At 41.3% G+C, this 20694-nt stretch overlaps 2 protein-coding genes and 1 long non-coding RNA gene across 6 annotated transcripts; 2 read left to right on the top strand and 1 right to left on the bottom strand.

The window, feature by feature from the left end:
• Positions 1-131: 131 nt before the first annotated feature.
• On the top strand, positions 132-9453 carry LOC147601708 (serpin B6-like). Of its 2 annotated transcripts, none has more exons than XM_086740301.1 (8): positions 132-282; positions 2558-2667; positions 3112-3289; positions 4301-4438; positions 5519-5636; positions 5877-6019; positions 7587-7754; positions 8651-9453. In XM_086740301.1, the coding sequence occupies exons 3-8, from the start codon at positions 3122-3124 to the stop codon at positions 9053-9055; spliced, it is 1140 nt and encodes a 379-aa protein (XP_086596427.1). In that variant the 5' UTR covers positions 132-282; positions 2558-2667; positions 3112-3121; the 3' UTR covers positions 9056-9453. The 2 variants fall into 2 exon arrangements, with proteins under 2 accessions (XP_086596427.1, XP_086596428.1); XM_086740302.1 differs by lacking the exon at positions 132-282 and adding an exon at positions 1010-1029.
• Positions 9454-10845: 1392 nt separating this feature from the next.
• On the top strand, positions 10846-19585 carry LOC104481924 (leukocyte elastase inhibitor). 3 transcript variants are annotated; one of them, XM_086740304.1, is made up of 7 exons: positions 10846-10871; positions 12374-12549; positions 14527-14664; positions 15507-15624; positions 16229-16371; positions 17124-17291; positions 18010-19585. In XM_086740304.1, exons 2-7 carry the CDS (start codon positions 12382-12384, stop codon positions 18403-18405), a joined length of 1131 nt encoding a protein of 376 aa, XP_086596430.1. In that variant the 5' UTR covers positions 10846-10871; positions 12374-12381; the 3' UTR covers positions 18406-19585. The 3 variants fall into 3 exon arrangements, with proteins under 3 accessions (XP_086596430.1, XP_086596429.1, XP_086596431.1); XM_086740303.1 differs by lacking the exon at positions 10846-10871 and adding an exon at positions 11444-11865; XM_086740305.1 differs by lacking the exons at positions 10846-10871; positions 12374-12549; positions 15507-15624 and having other exon boundaries at positions 14538-14664.
• On the bottom strand, positions 11156-14536 carry LOC147601707 (uncharacterized). Its single transcript, XR_015257640.1, has 2 exons — positions 14173-14536; positions 11156-11448 (listed from the first exon to the last, which is right to left on the bottom strand). It is a non-coding gene; the product is annotated as an uncharacterized LOC147601707 (long non-coding RNA).
• Positions 19586-20694: the final 1109 nt, after the last annotated feature.

Genomic DNA, 20694 nt, shown 5'->3' with positions numbered 1-20694 from the left:
TGTGGCGAGGCGAGGCCGGCGGAGATCTACAAAGGGAGACTGAGGAGGGAATGTCAGGGTCCTCCGCCGTGGCGGCCGGCGGCCATTTTGGTGGGATAGGGTGGGGGCTGCGGTACTTCCCCGCTGCGGCTGCGGTCAGCGGCCATTTTCCCTAAAGTCGAAGTCCGGGGCGCGGCTGAGAGGGGCCGAGCTCCCGCCCTTTCCCTTGACTCGGCAACGCCTCCGGGAAAAGGGAAGGGAAAGGAAGGGCCCCGGAAGGACGGGAGCGCCGCGGCCGGCAGGGTGAGTGCAGCGGCTCCCTGTTCCTGGCGATGTCGTTTTCTGCGGGAAACTTGCGCTTGTGGGTTTTGGTTTTTTTTTTAAAGAAGTAGAGGCTGCCTGGCCTGGCTTTTGATATTTTTTTCCTCCTTCGTGACGCAGCCTCTGCTTCTTGTCAGCTGGAATCGCAGTGGTGCGTAGGGAATGCTTTTTATTTGTAGTCGTGGAGTGGCGAGGGCACCACGGAAATGTTGAGTGTTAACGTGCTTTATGGTGACACGTCTAGTGCGAGGGCAGAGGAGGGTCTTTTTCGCCCTGGCGAATGCCAGACCGTTGCCTTCTTGTGCTTGAGCGTCTTGGGACAGCATCAGATCATCGGGACTCCTCCCTGCCCCTCTCCGTTCCTGCTGAGGCGGACGGGGCGGAGAGCGGGCGGTGGCGGCGGGGCGGGGGCAGTCGCCGGGCTTTGTCACCCCCCCTGCCCCGTGTCCCACCGCCTGCCCCTGGAGAGGTGCGAAGTGGGGAGCCGTTACCTGGTGCTGTTGGAGATCCTACCCTGCAAGCGTTTTAACATCGCTCCCAACTCTCAGAATTCAGAATCCCCTCAGGAAAGCATGCTTTGGTTCAGGGGATAGGGAAAGGGGTGTCTGTGCCGCCGATGGAGCTGCTTCTGTGGAGGTGGGCACCACCTGATGTCCACCACCCCGAGCTTCCCCTCTGGCTGTGTATGAAACAGTCGGCTTGCGGCTCCTGTGAGGCAGCTGAGCCCAGGTGAGGAGGTATCCTTGTATACCCGGCACTGATCAATGTTGCAGTCTCGGCGGGATCTGTCTCTTGGGCCACAGCCTGGAGGACAGCTGTGCCCCGCTCTGGCCAGGGTCCCCCGTGGCAAAACTGGTAGTTACGAGAAACGTGGTGGTGTGTATCTGCTGTTTAATCTAGATACAGCCTTTCTGTCCATAAAGACTGTCCTAAAGCATAGGTGTCTACTGCTGAGATTATATGCTTCACATTTATAGTAGTAGGAACACACAGGATCAGAGCATCTAGAAACCTCCGCATGAGTGCCTCACCGCTGACGTGCAGAGCCCATGGGGAGACCAGAGTGAGGAACGAGTTGCTGCAGGCAAATCTTCAGATCACTGAGGATTTTGCAGCAAACAGTTCACAACTGACTGACAAATACGTGCTTGTGTCATGTGGTTTTTTGTGCCTTAGAAGTAGAGTCATTCTGCATTACCTCCAAAACTCCTCTGATGAGAAGGGTATCAGTAGTTATATTGCTATTCATGAGCTGCAGAAAATGCATGGATAACTGTAGAGCTACAACTCCTAGCCTTGTGACCCAGCTGTTGAAATATTATTTACAATTTGATTAAATGCTCTGATTTTCAGGTATGCAAATAGTATGAGTTGCATCCTTTTGTCAGTAAGTTCTTGTCTGTCATGGAAGCCCTACAAAAATTTTCTAGGTAATACTGCTTACTGCTGTTGCTATTTCTGTGCATTTTGACCTCCAGAACAGAAAACCATATTGCTAGCAATCTGACAGGTATCAGGACAGTAGGAAAATTCTGGTCTTCATTGTAACTGACAAGAACTGAAAATACTAAGTGCCTACTACTTATACCGTAAAGTACATGTAGTTAAATTACTTGTTTCAGACAGAATTGGAGGATTCTTTCCATCTAAGCTTGCCCCCTTTTTTTTTTTTTTTTCCTTTTCTTTTTTCTTCTCCTTTCCATTACGGGAGAAGAGAAAAGTGAGTACTGTTTATTGCAAAGCTACTAGCAAGAAATTTTCTTAGGTGGAAAATCATGCATGCAGAAACTTATTCTTTCCACCTATGTGTTTTAGATAATGTATTAGTAATATGAATTAGGTGTTGGTTTTGTATTTTGTAGCAACATAGGCACTGCAAAACATGGAAACCTTTACTAACAGCTGATATCTTACAATGGCTGGTGATACTTATCTGTAGTTAACTCAGCATTCTAGTATTTATTGCTCCTTTTATAGGTGTGTGGTTTAATCTCAGGTTAGTTAACCACTTAGGCAGCTGATTCATATATAAAGTATGACAGACATCAAGTTACACATGTTGAAGTGTGCATGTACTGTAAAGTTGTCTGTAAGCAGGGTATTTATTGTATGTGTTTCTGTGTTGTAGGCAATAAAATGGAACTGAAATGCTGAAATGGACTTTGATTTTTTTTTTTTCTTTTTTTACTACAGCAGTAATCTGTCATGCTGACCAAATACTTTTTTTTTTTTTTTTTTTTTCTTTTAAATCTTATAGGTCAAGTAATTCTGCTGACTTCTACCAGAGTGGCTGTTAGGTTTAAAACACAGCGTGCACACGTACGAGTAAGCTGAAGGTAATACTGAAGATATATAGACTTAAGGAAGGTAAGAGTTTGTAATTCTGTCATTCTGATGCCTAACTTTTTGCTCTGGCTTTCCTGTAAAGGCAAATAATTGTCTTTGTGAAGTCAAAATAGACTTGTTTTAATAAATCCTAAACAAAATACTGTTGTATGTGATGATCTCAGAAGATTAATATTCTTTATCCACTGAAGAATCTAATGACAACAGTGAGAACTGCTGTCTCTGTTACAGGTATGGGATTGAAACAGAAAAGCAAACAATAAATCCCTGACATAACTCAAGTGCCTAGTATGGATTTAAGTTGCTTGATCCTCCAAATCAGTTTTTCAGTGAGTTGATAATTTCCCAGCCTACTTAGGACACTTGCTGCATAGTTCATACTGGGAAATGTAAAAGACAGAAATAACTTACCAGTTTGTATTCAGATAAATTTGAGCTGTTCTCGTTTTGTGTTTTACCTCTCAGGCTCTGAACCATGGATAGCCTCTGCGCAGCAAATACTACTTTCGCACTCGACCTCCTAAGAAAGCTGTGTGAGAACAAAAGCAGGCAGAATCTATTCTTTTCACCTTTTAGTATTTCTTCTGCTTTGTCTATGATTTTGCTGGGTTCAAAGGGTAACACTGAAGCCCAAATAGCAAAGGTATGTCTAAATAAACATAGTGTATTGAATTTTGGACCATATGAACAACAAATCTGTATTATGTCTGTGACCTGCACTTACACTAAACTGTTATTGTTATTCTGGTCTCAGAGAGCAGAGGTGTTTCTTTGCTATGTATATAAGTAGTACCTGTTTTTATAGGGGGAGCTTTCTTTGATATGAAATTGAGATCCTTGGGTTTTGTTGTATGAGGTTTTTTTGTGGTTTTAGGTTTTTTTTTGAGACAGATCTTTCTTCAATATTTCATTAACGGGTATCTAGGATTTTTTTTGTAGATTTGATGAATCTAGCTCCATAAAGTAGCTAGATTGGGCATAATATCAGACTATACATTTTTTGTGCATAAAAAAAAGAAAAAAGAAAAGAAAAATCCACCCTGTATGCATGTCAAAATGGTAGCAGCACCTTGGTTTAATTTTTTTTTTTTTTTAAAGTTGCTCAGGTGGCTAATATCACTTGGCATGTATTTTACTTATGCCATGACAGTATTAAATGTGTAATCAGTCGTTTTTGTTAATATGTTTGCCTCTTTTGCAAAGTGGCAGAGGAGGTTTTTTGTTTTGGTTTGTTTTTTTTCATTTAAATCTATAAAAGTTTCTCCAAATTTACATTATATTATTGCCATGCTTGGAGATGCTCAAAATCCATCTGGACAGAGTCCTGGGCTACCAGCTACAGATGGCCCTGCTTGAGCAGGGGGATTGATACCTGATGACATCCAGAAGTGCCTTCCAGCTTCCACCAGTCTGTGATCCTCTGATGCTTCACTTCAGTGAAGGAAATTAAACACTGCTGACTCTTCTGTATCCTAATTTATAACTTGTACAACACCTGGCTGAGTGCATCATATGTGACTTGCATAATAAGCTCCAGATGGGAGGTGTGATGAAAGTCACAGTTTTTAAATCCCAAAGTCATTAAAAAAATGTGCTGAAGCAAGTGTGTTTAGAGAAGGCATGGACTCTGCTGAGGATGTTTATCTTTCTACAGGTGCTTTCTCTGAACAAAGCTGAGAATGCTCACAATGGGTATCAATCACTTCTCTCTGAAATTAATGATCCAAACACCAAATATATACTGAGAACTGCTAACCGACTTTATGGAGAAAAGACATTTGAGTTTCTCTCAGTAAGTAACCATTAAATTTGTGGGGTTTTTTAGTATCATATGCTTGCTGCCTATTTCCTTTGGAGGCCAAAGGCAGGCTTTGAGTTTTACTTTCCAAATTTTCTAGGCTGAGACCTAGCAGTGTGATAGATTGTGTGAAAGCTTGGTATCAGAACTTGGTGGAGAAGCTCCTTTTAGATAGTCTGTGAACTGGTGCAAAGCATTATAAGACCCATCAGACTCTAAATCTTCAGGGTTTCATGATCCATTCATATTTTTGGCTGTGGAGCAAATGGTTGATGTATCTCTTTCCCCTTGATCATGGGTAAATATGATTAAAAAGAATTGGTATTTCTCTTCAGCATGGGCAGTATTTTGTGGTTTTTCTCTGTTACGTAAATCATCCAGAGAACATACTGAGAAGAGTACATTACTTGTAAGATTTTCCTTATCAGAAGATCTAAATAAAGATAATAGATGTTGTGTTACACATGGTCCTTTAGATACTTCCTTAGAAGCAAGAAGATAGAAGGCTTCCTCCTTCCTCCTTTTTTTTTTTTCCTGGGAGTGATTTACAGTGATTCTTTTTATGAAGAATGCTAATGTTTCATTTCTCTAGTAGATAAAAATTACATGGATTATACTCTTTGCATCTGGGTAATAAAGATCTAACTCTATTAAATCAGAGAGAAGGTATATTTTTTCCTCTCTGAGAAAAATCAATTTCGCCAGTGAATTAAACCTCCTAGACTAATAGAAAACTTTTAACAGTGACATTTATGTAGGGAGAAACTTACAAAATCATGTTCTCTCACTGAGGCAAAAAGCCCTTGGAACTACCCGGATCGTTACTCAATTAAGTTATGGAGAACTTTCTAGCATAGTAAACAAGCCGTCTGACTTAATAACATACAGTGGGCAATTCCTGGTTCAAACAGGTGGTATAAAACCTGATAGGAACATGTCAGACAAAACTTTAATGGCTCTGTGTGAAGCTGGAGGAAGAAATCAAGCAAATATTCTTGGTGTATTTGAGAGTCACCTGTAGTGGAATGAGAGCAAAATATATTGCTGAAAAGCTGTTCTGAATGTCCATTTTAGTCATTTATAGAGTCAAGTCAGAAATTCTACCATGCTGGACTACAACAGACTGACTTCATGCATGCTTGGGAGGATTCTAGAAAACAAATAAATGGCTGGGTACAGGAAAGGACTGAAGGTGAGTGTTTTGCAGAACGCCCTGTTGTATTTAATGGCAGCCAGGGCTTGGGTGAATAGCTATTTCAAGATAAAATAGTGTGAATTAAAAAAAAAAAAAAACAGTCATTGAGCTCTTGCTCTGTTTGGTACATAATTCTATTGTGTATTAATTACAGAGTGGATACTAGATTAGATAATAATTAGATACAGGTCAAACTGTAAAAATGTTTTGTTTTTTTTTTTCCTATGTATCATAAAGGTAAAATCCAGAACCTGTTGGCAGAGGGTATTCTCAATTCACTGACCAGACTTGTGTTGGTGAATGCCATCTATTTCAAAGGCAACTGGGAAAAGCAGTTCAACAAAGGGAGAACAGCTGAAATGCCATTTCAGATTAACAAGGTATGATGTGCTAAAATGCTGACAATACACTGTTACTCTGAAGTACACTGAAATTAGTACATTGAACTCTGAAGAAAAAAGAAATAAATCATTCAAGCAGCGTTACCTTGGGTAGGCTGTATGAAATTCCTTATACCCTCTCCCTTTATTATGTACACTCTCTTTATTTAGTTCCTCTTATGTTTCGTGTAATTACTAGAAACTTCCAGTTAAGTATTTCTTTCATTCTGTCTCTTCTTTTTTCCTTTACCCTTCTTGTTTGTTTGAGAGAGGTAGCCCTCTAGGTAGTTACAGAACTTAAAACAGAACTGAGGAGAAGAAAACAGTTGAGTGAAGCTGTCAGGCTATTTGACAGTCATGAACAATTTCACGGAAGTCAGTGAATGTGATTATTTTAGCATAAAACTGGTCTAGATAAGAAAATAAATGTTCCTTTAGGTTGGAGGCAGAAAAGAGCACTTTTACATGTGCATAAACTTCTGAATGTAAGTCTTCTTCAGTCAATTATTATTTTAAGATCAGAGCCTTTGGGTTCCAGGTAACTATTGGAGGAAGTTGAAAGATGTAAGCGTGGGGAGTGCTGGAACTCACTTTTAGATAAGCAAACAACTGCAGATCTCTTTCAATGTAAAACTAAATGGCTTAAGTTTGTATTTTCGTCCTACTGATGACGGGCCATTGATGAACTGCGGAAGTCTGTGAGTAGGCTCAAATAAGCAATTGGAAATCCCAGGTGTAACCTGAAGTTTTAAGCTAGTTATTTTACAATCTGTCCAGTAGCAAAGGTTTACTTTAGCATCCCAGGAGCCTTTCCAGCATTGATTTTTCACATGCTGTGTGGCCTTATCTTCGCTTATCCATTGTTTTCATGTATCATTGCTGCTGCAAAATAATGTCTGCTATATTCTCTGAGCATTGTTTCAATGGCCTTTAACTTAAAAACAAAAAGCTACTTACTTGATTATCTCATGAAGGTAAGGGAGAAAGCAGTCAAACCCTTAACTGAAAAGGAGGAAATAGTGATGTAAACAGTAGTAGCTGAGGCTCTATGTGAAAATGGAAGGTGATAGCAGAGAATGAAATTGAGAAGAAAAATCTTTCCACTTCTTATTATCTATGTGATTTTGAAGAATTAATGTTCTGACTTTCGTGGCACTTTTAGTACCATTTAAAAATATTTTAATTCTCTTTGTTGTAGCACTTGGAGCCTCGTGGACTAAAAATGAAATTACGCACATTGAAATTATTTTGTGTTAATTTAAAGCAAGGAACACCAGCTCTGCTTCTTACTAGCTCTGTTTAGTGTTTGTCACTAGTTCTTAAGTGAGCAGATTTATGTGTCCTTGCCTCTTTGCCTTAAAGGAAAGTTCGGACATTTCCACATTAGTAATTAATGTGGGATCCTTACTTCTGGTTTCTTGCTTTACAAAAGACAGTGGTGGAGCTGTACTCTGTGGTGTGCTTAGTTCTCCTTAGCCCAAGTCTGAAAAGCTCTGAGTAACTGGATGCCTGCTTCGTATTTTGAGACCAGCATACTATCTCAGTACTAACATGTCTTTATTTTTAGAAAGAGACCAAACCTGTGCAGATGATGTTCAAGACAGATACATTTAACATGACCTATATCGGGGACTTCCAGACCCAGATCCTTGAGCTCCCTTATGTCGGTGGTGAACTCAGCATGATCATCCTGCTCCCCGATGCAATCCAGGATGAATCCACTGGCTTGGAAAGTGTAAGTTGTTGAGCTGAAAGCAAAGATGGTTTGTATCCTTCCAGATATTGCATACAGACCTGTGGTTCAGTTCCAAAGCTGTTCATGTCATTGGTGCTCAGCAGCAGCTGAAGTGTCCCACACCTCCCTGCCCCCAAAGTGGTTGGCATGCCTCACGTTGCTACTGGTTAGAAGTTAGCTCTGGTTATGATGAAGGCATAGTATGGTGAACATCATATATGGTGTGAGGAGATTTGGGGGAGCTCTTAGGAAGTCCTGTAGCTTGTCCCGTAAATCTTCCTTTCTGAACAGCTGGCAGATTGTCTCTGGCCCACCACCTGGAAGCAGGCTCACAGGAAAGTGTAGAGTCTCCTCTGTTGTGGAGATACGATAAAAGTTTTAGCTATTTCATGCTCTGGACAAGGAATTTATTAATAAGGCTTTCTAACGCTGACTCCAGAGGGCATTCTGAGCAGACTTTTTCATCAGCCTGTCAACCTGAAGGAGGATCCTGTGGTTAAGAGACCATAAGAGACCAGAAGTTCTTAACCATGTGGTTAAGAACTGGGTTTAGTTCCTTTGGGACCTTGTCATCAGTTCTCTTGTGCCTTTGCTTCCCATATGTAAAAATGTAAAAAAAAAAAAAAAAAAAACAACCCTGCAATCTAATGTTTTATAAAAGTAAACTTTACGTGGAAGGAACTGATTGTTACCGTATCTACCAAAAAGCATATGGGATTGATCTCAGCTGGGGCCATAGTCTGTAGTGATGCATAATTTGCACTTTGGCTTGAGACTGTCTAAACCCTGGAAAAAAGATGCATATTGTGCACTAAGTAAACACAGTAATCACCACTTTTGGCTGTGTGAAACTGACTCTCTTATTTTAATGATGTAACTTTTGTGTTTTTCTTTAGCTGGAAAGAGAACTTACATACGAGAAGCTGATAGATTGGATCAATCCTGAAATGATGGACTGTACACAGGTGAAGGTGTCTTTACCCAGATTTAAACTGGAAGAAAATTATGATCTGAAACCCCTTTTGAGCAGCATGGGAATGCCTGACGCATTTGACATAGGGACGGCAGACTTCTCGGGAATGTCAGCTGGCAACGAGCTGGTGCTCTCTGAAGTGGTTCACAAGTCCGTTGTGGAAGTCAATGAAGAAGGCACTGAAGCAGCAGCTGCCACGGCAGGAGTGATGATGCTGCGCTGTGCACTGCGTGTTCCAGAATTCACTGCTGATCATCCCTTCCTCTTCTTCATCCGACACAACAAAACTTCCAGCATTCTGTTCTGTGGCAGATTTTGCTCTCCCTAAAAAGGAGATGTCTTGGCAGAAGAGGCACATTATATAATAACATAATTTCTTTAGAATAGGATACTCTTTTTGCACTAACTGTCTGCTCCATTGTGCCTGAATCCACTTCTGTGGTCTCCATCTCAGGCTTGCCTAGAATAACAGAGCCACTTGGACGTACACAGCAGCTGCCACTTACGACAACTCTCCTGCCCTGTGCACCTGCGTGCAGAGGTCTCTAACTTCTTGCTGATGGCAAGGAACATCCTGCTTGCTCAGTGAAGGCTTCATCTGTCCTGCTAGTCCCAATTGCACGTCACTTTTTGTAGCCGCCAGGCAGCAGCAAGTCAGGCAGTGACACCTCAGAGGAAAGGAAGAAGTTAATTTGTTTCTGATGAGGCTGGAGCACATCTTTAGCAGCCTTCCCGCCCCCCCCCCTTTTGGTTTTTTTTTCTTCCAGATTCATCCATTTAATATCTTGATACATTCCCTAGCGGTGAGAGGAGTCTTCAGTAGCCTGTTCCAAGTGTTGCTAAGCATCCTGACGAGACAGGGGTTTTTGGATAATAACTGGACAAGCACTTAGGCAAGGATGGGAATAAAAGTATGTCTTTGTACCAGATGTCCTTATAGGACATCCCTTATAGGGCATTCGGGGGCTGCGATCATCGTTTTCTCACCACAGGACACCTGGGTTTATTACCTGTCACCTAGGTTATTGGTCCTTATAAAAAAGTAATGTAAGGAAAAAGTGTATGGTGCCTATGCAATATTTAAATGACAAAGCTTTATTTTTTTCTATTGTTATATATTTTCCTATTGTTATATATTTTCCTATTCATAGTTTCTGAAACAGTTTAACTGTGTAATACCAAAGACACAGCTGAAATAGCTTTCCTAATGCCGTTTGTTTGCTGTTTCTGTTCCTGAAATAAAAAAAAAATTGTATGTGCTGTAAGGCTGTTTCTTTTTTTTTTTTTCCAGCCAGAAGTAAAGCATTCGTTTTAATCTATTTAAATCTATTTACGTTGAAGAAAACAATTATTTATTGATAAGTACAACCGCCTTCCATGTAGCTTGTTCAGAATTCATTGTTAAACGCGGGATTTTACCAAATACTGAAAACCTGAGGTATCCTTACTTGGGTTGCCGTGAAGTTTGGGCATGTCTTGCAATGAGTTGCAGCAAAGAGGCTGTGCATCTAAGAGCTCTTAAGCCAAGCTCTTCCTGGGCCACAATATTCCCTCTGGTTTTGTGCACAACTGCAAATCCAGGCTCGGTGGCCATCATCCTGGCGGTACTCCATTGCACAGGAGCTCGACTGTCTCGGGTGAAGAAAATAAAAGCAATATTTGGGGGGGGGAGTGGGGGAGGGAAAGGGGGAGTAGCAGTTTAATCAGCAGGCTGCCTGTTGTGCGCTGCGGTTCAGGGGCTGGTGCTACGCACCCGGTGCGGGAACGGGCAGTGCGGGGGGGGGAGCGTGGACCGGTTGTTTACATTAAAAAAGGCAAATGTGACCGAAGAGTTGAGCGTAAATTGAACACCTTGAAGGGAAGAGAGAGACCTGCTACCCTGGGCGGCCCCGCAGCGTTTATCCCACGGGGCACACGCACAAAAACCCCCAAGCCTCTATCACTCGTGGAGGAGGGACTGTTTTGGTTTTTTTTTTGTCACGCTCCCGACGTCCCCACTCCCCTTAGCAGGGAAATGCAGGCGTCTCCCGGGCGGCCCACCGCCCCCCCGCTCCCCGCAGGCTTCCGCTCCTCGCCCCGCCTCGCCGCGGGGGGGATTCCCCCGTTCCCGCAGCGCAGCACCGCACCGCGCCGGCCCCGGGCAGGTAGGGAGGCAACCGGCTCTGCGGAGAGGGAGGGGAGGGGAGGGAAGGGGAGGGGAGGGGAGGGGATGGGGAGACCCCTGCCCCCTGGTGCTTTGTACAGGAATGAAACAGTAGCGGGACGAAAAGCGGAAAATTTTCTCCCCACCTCCCCGCTCCCCAGCCCCCTCGCGGCGGCGGCGATTCTCGGGCAGCCTTGGGGTGGGGGCTGTAGAACGGCTGTTTTCGGTGAAACGCATGCACAGTGCGGTGGTGTACGTCAATGAAAGCAATACTACACATTTGGGTTTGTTTTTGTTAAGTTTTATTTTATCTAGCATAGAGCTAGATAAAAGAATATTGCAGAGATGCCAGGCATTTATCCATCTGGCAGTGGAAGCAAATCATGTTATTTTGCAATTTCCGTAGAAAGATAGTGCTGAAAATACCCAAATTCTGGTGCAAACTCCTCCATGTCATTGGCTCTGGACACTACTTGCAACGAAATTACTGGTTGCCGGGAGCAGATGCGCAGATGCCTGATGGCAAATGAAACTCCGTGAGGAAATAAGCTAGAAAATGGCCAAATCCAAAAGTCCTGCTGCAAGTAACAAAGAGAAGCAGGATTCTGAGCTGGGTGGGCAGGAAGGTTTTAGACCCTTGAGTGGTACTGCCACTATTAGCCTTTCCATGGTGTTTTTTGCATCTGACCCAGCCCTTGCACCTTTCACCCTGCTCCAAGAGCTTCCTAGGGAGCATCTCGCCAAAATGAATCACAGCTCTGGCTGCAGGTGTCAGCCCTGAAACTTTGTCTGTTCTGCGCATTGCTTCTGCTTTCGCTGGCCGGTACGACACCTTCAGCTCACAAAAGCCCTGGCTCTCTGCCCGTTGTGCTGAGGGCTGCTCAGCCCCGTTGGGACTCGGGTGCGTTGGTACCTGGATGCTTTTCCCAGTAGCTGGCTTCTGCTCGGCAGGGCGGGCTGGTGAAAACAGCGGTGCTTTACGCTGCTGAAGGGAGGTAAGTGTACGCTTAAGCCTTTGACAGGATTGAGAGCATTTCGTGGCATGGTTTGTGCCACAAAGACGGACAACTTGCTGAAAGGTGTCTAAATCTCCTGTGTGGGATTCAGGTAGAAGACTGGGGAGAGAGCTGGGTGAGGGAGCTCTCTGGGGTGTGCCAGGTCTGTGAGACTGAAAGGCTTTAACTTGCAGTCCTGCCAGCACACATACTTCCCATTTCAATGCAGAAGGTAAGGAATGTTTTTAAAATAACATCTTTAAAGTTAGTGTCATAGGGAAGGCTGGGATATACAATTTATGTGGAAAAAAAGGTAGGCTTTTTCAATGTGACTGATTTTTTTTTTTTTTTTTCGAGACTGCAGCCAATGCACTGACAATGAAATTATTGCTGTTCCTATACCCAGCTGCAAGCAGATCAATCCAGTCTTTACTCTGAGCCACACAAGGTTAGGTTAGGTTTTGGAGGAATGTTTCCTGGAGTCCTTACTGACTATTTTATTTTTCAGCTATAACCATGGAGAACCTGTGTAACGCCAACAGCAGATTTGCACTTGATCTGCTCAGAAGGCTTAATGAGACCAACCCAACGGGAAACGTTTTCTTCTCTCCTGTCAGTGTCTCTGCTGCTCTGGCCATGGTCCTTTTAGGGGCCAGAGGTAATACAGAGGCTCAGGTGCTGAAGGTGAGTAAAAAAAAAATGTTTTGTTTTAGAGGAGGAAAGTGAAAAGAGGATGTTACTTTCATGTGCTCAGAAGATTTCTGTCAAGCTCACTGAGTCTTCCTCGGGCCCTTTTCTGAAATTACTTTCTGCCTCCCCTTCTCCAGAGCCCTCTTTCCATATTTGCTATGACCCTTGTTTCTCACTTAATTTAACATATTAATTGTCAAAGTAGGAAACTAATTTCATTAGTTAATCAGCCCCCATTTAAATTGAGTGGAGTTTCCAGCAGCGAGGCCTTATTAGTTTTTTGTGAGACATTTCAACAAAGAACTATTGCTTTGTAATGCCAGGTTACGAATGGTACGGGTATTACTAATAATACTGTGCATTTTCTAAGAAACACAATAGTAATATATAGTTTTATATTGGAAGCATAACAACTGTGATAATATATGATGATGCTGCCTAAGTATCAGTGTCTTAGCAGCTACTCCAGTATCTTGGAGGAGTTGAGCCCACATATTTATTCTTACCATAGCCTTAAGTTAGGTAGGATAGTTTGAAAAAAAACCTAATTACCGGTTGCACAAACGATGTATGTAGAGGTGTGCCAGTTTCCCCTGAGGCCTCCTGCACGGAAGGGACTTGGTCATTATTATTTTTTCCCTTTGTTAGGCTAACGCCCACTAGTGCAAAAGGGTGTGTGAGACCTCTCATTGCAGTCATTGTCAGGTACTTGCCTAGGAATAAGTTCACCTTTGTATTCTGGACTCTAGGAGGAACTGTTTTATACTGTTGAGTGGTGCTCTGCTTACTGAGTAAGACAATAAAACTACTTTCTCACTCCTTGTACAAACAGACTTTGAACATATGTGCCATGTAATCAAACTGACAGCCTCGCCTAGGATAAACCTACTGACAGCAGAAATCATGCAAAAGGAACTTGGGTGGAAAAAAATGTGTTTCAGCACGGTCACCTTCAATGATGTGTGTTCCCATAGCGTAGTTATGAGCTCTACTTATGAAAATTAAGCTATGTTTTCATAAGCTCTACTTATGAAAACATAGCTAATTAGGGAGGCCGTGATTGATAACTGTCAAGGCCTGTTTGCAAGCATGTAGAAATTAGTTTCTGTGATCATAAACCTATTGCAAGTTGCCTCCGTGATGGTTTTGCTCAGCTATTCATGTGTACAACGCGGCTTGTGTTAATGTGGGCAGCAAGGCCTAACCAAAAACCCAGTAAGGTGAAACGAGGGCTTTCCTTTGAATCCAGGGGCTGTTTCACAGCAGTCTTCCCTACTGAGAAATATGTGGTTTAAGTTTAAGTGGATGTCCCTGCCTTGGTCTAGTCTTCCCTGTCTGTGAGGTCTGGCAGCTCCTGCCGTCATATCTGTAAGCCTCGGGTAGCTAGCTCGTCTCTGGGAAAGGAGGTACTGGTAAAGAGAAACTGCAGGGATGCATTTCATTTTTAAGATTATACAGGGTTTTTTTTTAATGTATATATAAGCAGTTATATTTTCATAAAAGGTAATTGTTCTACATTTTCTTAAGACCTCACTTGTGCTAGTTTTGGCTGTATGTTCTGAAAAGCAACACCCCAGGTTCCCTTGGGCCAAGGGGGAAGCAAGAAAGCTAAAATACCTCTGTGGCATTGTCTCTCTTTTCAATTCCCCACCTGGGAATGACTCCTTGTGCCCAGTGGTCCGCAGAGGGGAGGCATGCAGACGTCACATGGACAGGACTCGGGGTTGTGAGCAACAGCTTCAGCTGTGACTATGTGTAAACCAGGAGCCTAATACAAGTGGCCGATACAGGTAGCGTTGCACCAAGGAACAGTTTCATTCATTCTTTGAGGTTTACAGAAGGCTCTAAGCAGCTTCCAGCCTCTTTTTTTATCTTTCTTCAACCCACCTACCTGGTGGATCAGACCCATCCTATACTGTATGTTCATTTAAGACAGTATTAGCAGCAGCTAGTTCTCTTCTGTTGTTTCAGACACTTCATTTTGACAAAGTTGAAGATATTCATTCAAGATTTCAGACTCTGACTGAGGATATAAACAGAAGCAATGCTCCCTATCTCTTACGGCTTGCTAATCAGCTTTTTGGAGAGAAGTCCTACAGCTTTTTGCCGGTACACTGGTGCAGATTGTCATGATGTGGGGGAAGCTGGTGGGAAAAATGCAGCTATTTGAGTATTTATGAAGTTGAAAAATTTCTAGGCATATTTCTAAACATTACTGGGCAGTCAACAGAAGTGTTACATACATTTATCTGCAGGCATCTGTACATCTCACCTAAAGGATGTTACACAGCAAATCCTTTTCATTGCTTGTTTGGTTCTGCTGCTCTTGGGCTCAAGAGAAAAATCACTGGTCTAAGTTCTTAATTTACAGTAACTATCACAACATCCTACTCTGTTGCAACCAGCTTTTTAAGATGCAACCAGCTCTGCGTGTGTTGCAATCAACTTTTTAGGATGCAACCAGCTCTGTGTTTGTTGCAATCAGCTTTTTAGGATTTTAATTGGTCTAGGACCACATTACTTAAGTATTTGTGAAAACACTGTATTTATTTGGGAGGGGATGCCCAACATGTCTAAACAACATGCCTCTTCACTGGTGAATTAAACCTTTGCGTGTACCTAGGTAGCTATTTTTATCCCTCTTCAGCTCTTTCAGAGGGTTTTGTTTTATGCTAGCTGTGCCTGAGCCTGTTTTAGGAGAATGACAGGTAAATATTGCAACACCTGCAGTAAGCACCCCATTAGGTGTGTACATGCCAGATGTACTATGAGGCTTACTCTGAGAGGGAAAAAAAACAACCCCAACCCCAGAAACCCCCTAGGGAGTGCACTGTTAGAACTCTACCTCAGAGCAGGTGATAATCTGTTTGACATGCACCTTATCTGCACCATAAAGAGATGTTTTCTTACCTGCATGCAGTGAAAGCTATTCTTATCATTCCAAAATCTAGGATTTCCTGACAAATACTCAGAAATTATATGGAGCTGATTTGGCTACAGTTGATTTTCTTCAGGCTTTTGATGAAGCCAGGAAAGAAATTAACCAGTGGGTAGAGGAGAAAACTGAAGGTAAACTGTTTTGGTTCATAAAGTAACTGGCAGTGTTTCATACTTCAGCAGCTGGAATCTTTTCTTTCCTGCTGCTTTTGGAACAGTTTGATTTTGCCCTGGGATATTCAATTGATGCATTGACAGAACCAGAAAAATGCCTAAGCAAGACATTTACACAGTTCCATAACTTCAGAGACATTTTCATTTTTTTTTGTGTTCAGGCCAATGAGTGCAGGAGAGATGCCTAAACATAAGTTTAGACTCATGGGTTGCAGAATTTGTTTCAAACAGTCCCAGTCCATATTGTCTATCTATTTCTAAATCCCGTAACCCTAAATGTGTGTGTTTTCTAGTTCTTGTATGATGAATCATATGTGACAGTTTAAGCTAAAAATATTACATTTTCATCAAGTTACTCTCTATCAAAAGTTATAGTAGTGTGTACTATTAAAAAGTATGGTGAAGTAAAGAGACAGGTGCTGAAACACACTTTATTAGAGGAATGGACTAGAGTTTTGTATTTGTAGTATTTCTATGGCAACAGTTTCTTCATATATGTTTTATATGCCATCAACTTATTTCAAGATTTTGTTGTGACCTTTTTTTTCTGCTCCCTCTGAAGGGAAAATCCCCAATCTGCTGTCTGAAGGCTCAGTTGATAACATGACCAAGCTCGTACTGGTGAATGCTATTTATTTCAAAGGGAACTGGGCAGAAAAATTTGAAGAAGCCAACACCACTGACAGGCCATTTCAGTTAAATAAGGTAATACACATATGTCTTAGTAGTATATAGCTAACAAAAAGGTCAAAGGATGTAGGTGTTAAAGTGAAGCTTTGATTACAGATAAAATAATTTTAAAAATGTAAATAGGAAGTCTTTCATGAATTTTTTCAGTTCACCTGAAAGAGTTTGTAATGCATTTTAGTATGTTTCTGTATTCCGCAAGCTCTTTGTTCCCTCACTTACTGGAATAGTATCAGAGACAATACTCAGGTACAGATTAGGACCCTGCCCGTGCCTAGCAGACTTTCGGTCCATGAGCAATTGCAGCTGCTATGAACTGTGCCTGTTTGTAAGCAGTATTAAAATGATCGCACCTTTTGGTTAAGCCCCATTTTCTTGTTCTATATTCTGCTTATGTTAACTGCTTTGCAAGAACTGTGCACAGTCACCTGCTTTATGTTGAGCAGAGTTGATCTTTGTTGACTTCTAACATTGTAATTTTTGGGGCTAGAGTGATATAAAGGTACAGCAACTTGAAGGAATTGTTTTAGTTCCTGTGAGGACTGTGCTATAGGAGCCTAAGGAGAACCAAATGTAATAGCAACTCATTATAATGTCTTCAGAAGAATTGTTATTAAACAGGCAGTCAGGAGTCTGAAGAAGGCTGTTTTATAATCACCTGATAAAATGGAGGAAGAGTTTTTGCAAGAAAGCCGTTTTAAACTTGTTTTCTATTACTTCTTTAACTTAATAATTTCTTAACTTACTTTTGGTGCCTTTTACCCATCCAGAATGAAAGAAAGACAGTGAAAATGATGTATCAGAAAAATAAATTTAACTTTGGATATATCCCTCAAGTGAACGTGCGTGTTTTAGAGCTGCCTTATGATGGAAGAGAACTTAGTATGATCATGCTGTTACCTGATGACATTGAAGATGACTCCACTGGACTGCAGAAGGTGAACAGTTTAAGCTAATACAGTTATTTAATGGATAAGTTCAGCCATTCACAATTAAAGCCTTAATGAACCCATGTTCTGAGAGCCCCATATCTATCAAGCATATTTTTAGATAATGCTCTGTTAGCAGTGGAATAAAGAATAAGTGCACATGCTGCATCAGGAAGAGAAGTTGTGTTCTGGTTTTGTAGCTTCTGTTCGTGTGTCCTTTGGCTTGAGCCATGACGGAGACTGCAAAAACAAAGTTAACTATGAGAATTAACTTGCCTTGCTTACTTTTTTTAATGACAGGACTTTTCTTTCATTAACTTTGAAAGTCTCTGTTTTCTTAGCCTTAGCGAGACTATTTTCCATCAAATGACCAGGAACACATCAGCTTCTTTGAGCTCTCTGCTGATTATTTTTGTTACTTGTTTTTAATTATGTAATTCCATTTAGTTAGATTAAACAGTAAGAATGACAGGATTTAGTTGCTATCAGTGCATGTTTTTCCCTTCTGTACGTTGCAGCAAGAAGCAAATGTCTGCATTACTTTGTACAGTAAAAAATGCACTGACTCCACTTAATTTTAATACCACTTGTTTGATCTGTATCAAAGATACAGGTATGGTCATTTTTCTATAGTTGCATACTGCTCTATAAAGCCTAGTAAATGTTACTGAAAATGAAATATTTCTACACTGGTTATATGTAATGATCCCTGTCTTTTTAATTCTAGCTGGAGAAGCAGCTTACCTTAGAGAAGCTCCAGGAATGGACAGAGCATCTATATTCCACTGATGTTCACGTGTATTTGCCAAAGTTCAAGCTAGAAGAAAGCTATGACCTTGAATCAGATTTAGCCGCTATGGGCTTGTTGGATGTATTTGACAGTGGCAAGGCTGACTTGTCAGGAATGTCAGGGGCACGTGACCTCTTCCTCTCTAAAATTGTCCACAAGGCTTTTGTAGAAGTGAATGAGGAAGGCACAGAAGCTGCAGCTGCCACTGCTGGCATTGCTATGCTCTGCTTGGCTATTGAAGAGAATTTCAATGCTGACCATCCGTTCCTTTTCTTTATTCGGCACAACCCAACGCAAAGCATACTTTTCGTTGGCAGATGTGCTTCTCCATAAAAGAGAACTTAGCATTTGCAGACCAGTTCCTGCTGTAGTCAATGAAAGCTTTGCTCCTGAATGAGTTGGATTTTTATGTAGAAAGTCAATTCAACGCTTCTGCCTTGATTTCCTAGTAACTTTCACTAAAGATTCTGCCTTTCCCATTGAAACAATCCCACAGAAACTAAGGATTAATTTATTTTTCTTTCTTGAAATTAACATAATCTCTAATAACTAGGAAAATCTTAACTGTAGGCAGAAGAAATCTTTTGAAATTTCACTAGAAATACTCGTGGAAGAAACTTGGGTCTTTTAAAGCACAGGATCATTCTGTATGCATCCTTGCATGGGTTACACTGCATTGACAGCCCCCTGTTGTAATAACTTTTAATAATCCAGCCATTCCTTATGGACATATACTAGGAAGTTCTTGCAAAGCTGTTTCTCCCATAAAGTTTTGTTTTTCAAAGATATCTTAATAAAACAGTTCTAGGCACCAAGAGGCATGTTCCTGAACAGCTGAGTTTACCCAGTTCTGTCATGAAACAGAAGGTCAGATAACATTTGTTTAGAGACATCTATTAATAGAGAAAGGATTAAGCTATTTGAAGAAAAGTAAACCCTTCCAGTCATTAGCCAGAAAACTTGAGGTACATATTTTGAATGAGGAGGAGAAGAAATTAATAACAACTTTCGGTGACATGTTTAAAGAGAATTTTTAAAAAATTATAGTCTGGTGCCATTTTAGTTACTGAAAATCTTTGAGGGCTCTAAGGTTTTCGGTGCTTGAAGCAAATGGGTGCCTTTCTGCAAATTCAGAGGCTCTCTCAATATTGCATTAGATTCTGGCCAGAACCTACGTAATACTTCAGCTTCCCAGAGGATGACTGTAATCTGCAACAAATACCTGATGTGTCTATGTACAAGGATTCAACATTTCCTGAGCTGACTTCCACTACCTCTCTATACGCAAACCTTTGTACTTTACAACAGCTTTATGCCTGGGAGCCACTGTAATTACATACTATAGTGTGCTATGGTTATTGCTGGAGGTTATTTGCTTGTGTCATGAATATCTTGGGTACTGTAGCATTCGCCTGGACAACCTCAGTCCTAAGTGGGGCACAATAATTTATATATAATTGCAAACTTCATATTAATTTTGTCTTTAAGGAACAAATAAAGTCTTTTTCTTAAACTTCTGTTTAAAATGGAAATTTCTGCACACAATTTAATATTTCAGGAATAAAAAATAACTGTCTACCAAAGAAAACCACCGGTGCAGCAGGTGTGGTTGGCTGTCTGAAAGTCCTTGGCCTGTTCAGAGTAGGTGAAAATACTGAAAACCAAATTACTCAGTAGAAGAGATGATTGTGTGAACCATCAGCTTCCTCTGTAAGTGTGATGACCCCAGCTGCTAGCACCTGCAGGGAACAGGGAGAGAGTAATGGTTTATATGAAATGACACAAGCACTGGGTCTGCACATTAGTAAACACGCTTCTGCGTGTTAGCTGTACCTCAGTTGCAAAGGCGCTGGTAAATTTGTAAAGAGGAGTGTGTATTACATTGTGTAGATGTGAGCAGAATTCCCTGAAAAAACAATGCTTTGCAAATAAGCAAGGAAAAGATTAGCACAAAACTTCTGTAAAAATTTGGAAAAGTTTGATGTGTTAGTTCTGGGTTTCTGGGCTTTCATCTTCAGCCTTTTAGCAAATAAAGCTTCTGCTGCCATAGATGAGTTTTGACTAGGAAAGGCTCAAACACTCCGTTGTATTCCATTCTTATCTTTATATGCTTAAACTCAGACAGTGCATGCAGGATATGTGACGTCTGAAGGCTTTTAGGGCTGTAATTACCAGAGGATCAGAAGAAAGATAAAACCTTGCATAATAGTACAAATCAGCATAGCTTTATGAGGAGACTCATGTATTTATTTATTACTTTGGTCTCAGTATTCAGTGAATGAGCTATTATATTGAGACAGATTTGGCTTTCTACAGACAGGATGCACAAAATAAAATCTCAGCAATAAGACTCTCAATAAAGTCAGTCTCACATTCAACCATTTGAAAAAAAAAAAAACAGCAAACCTACTGCCAAATATTCCCCTTCCATAATTCATATCTCACAATAAGACAGTTGTGAATAATACTCCTTAATACTCCTTTTTTTTTTTTTCCCCCATGCTCCTGTCAGAACAAGAGACTGACAAGGGCTGACTCCAACAGGGAAAACTGGAATGCCAACTATATTCACATTTCTAAAAAATAAAATGTTGCTTCAACTAGCTCATGTGAAGGACTTTA

This window comes from Chlamydotis macqueenii, chromosome 2 (genome assembly GCF_036417535.1).
Source record: "Chlamydotis macqueenii isolate bChlMac1 chromosome 2, bChlMac1.mat, whole genome shotgun sequence".
NCBI lineage: Eukaryota > Metazoa > Chordata > Aves > Otidiformes > Otididae > Chlamydotis > Chlamydotis macqueenii.
Note: the sequence above shows the minus strand (reverse complement) of the source record. Positions and strands in the feature narration are given on the sequence as shown.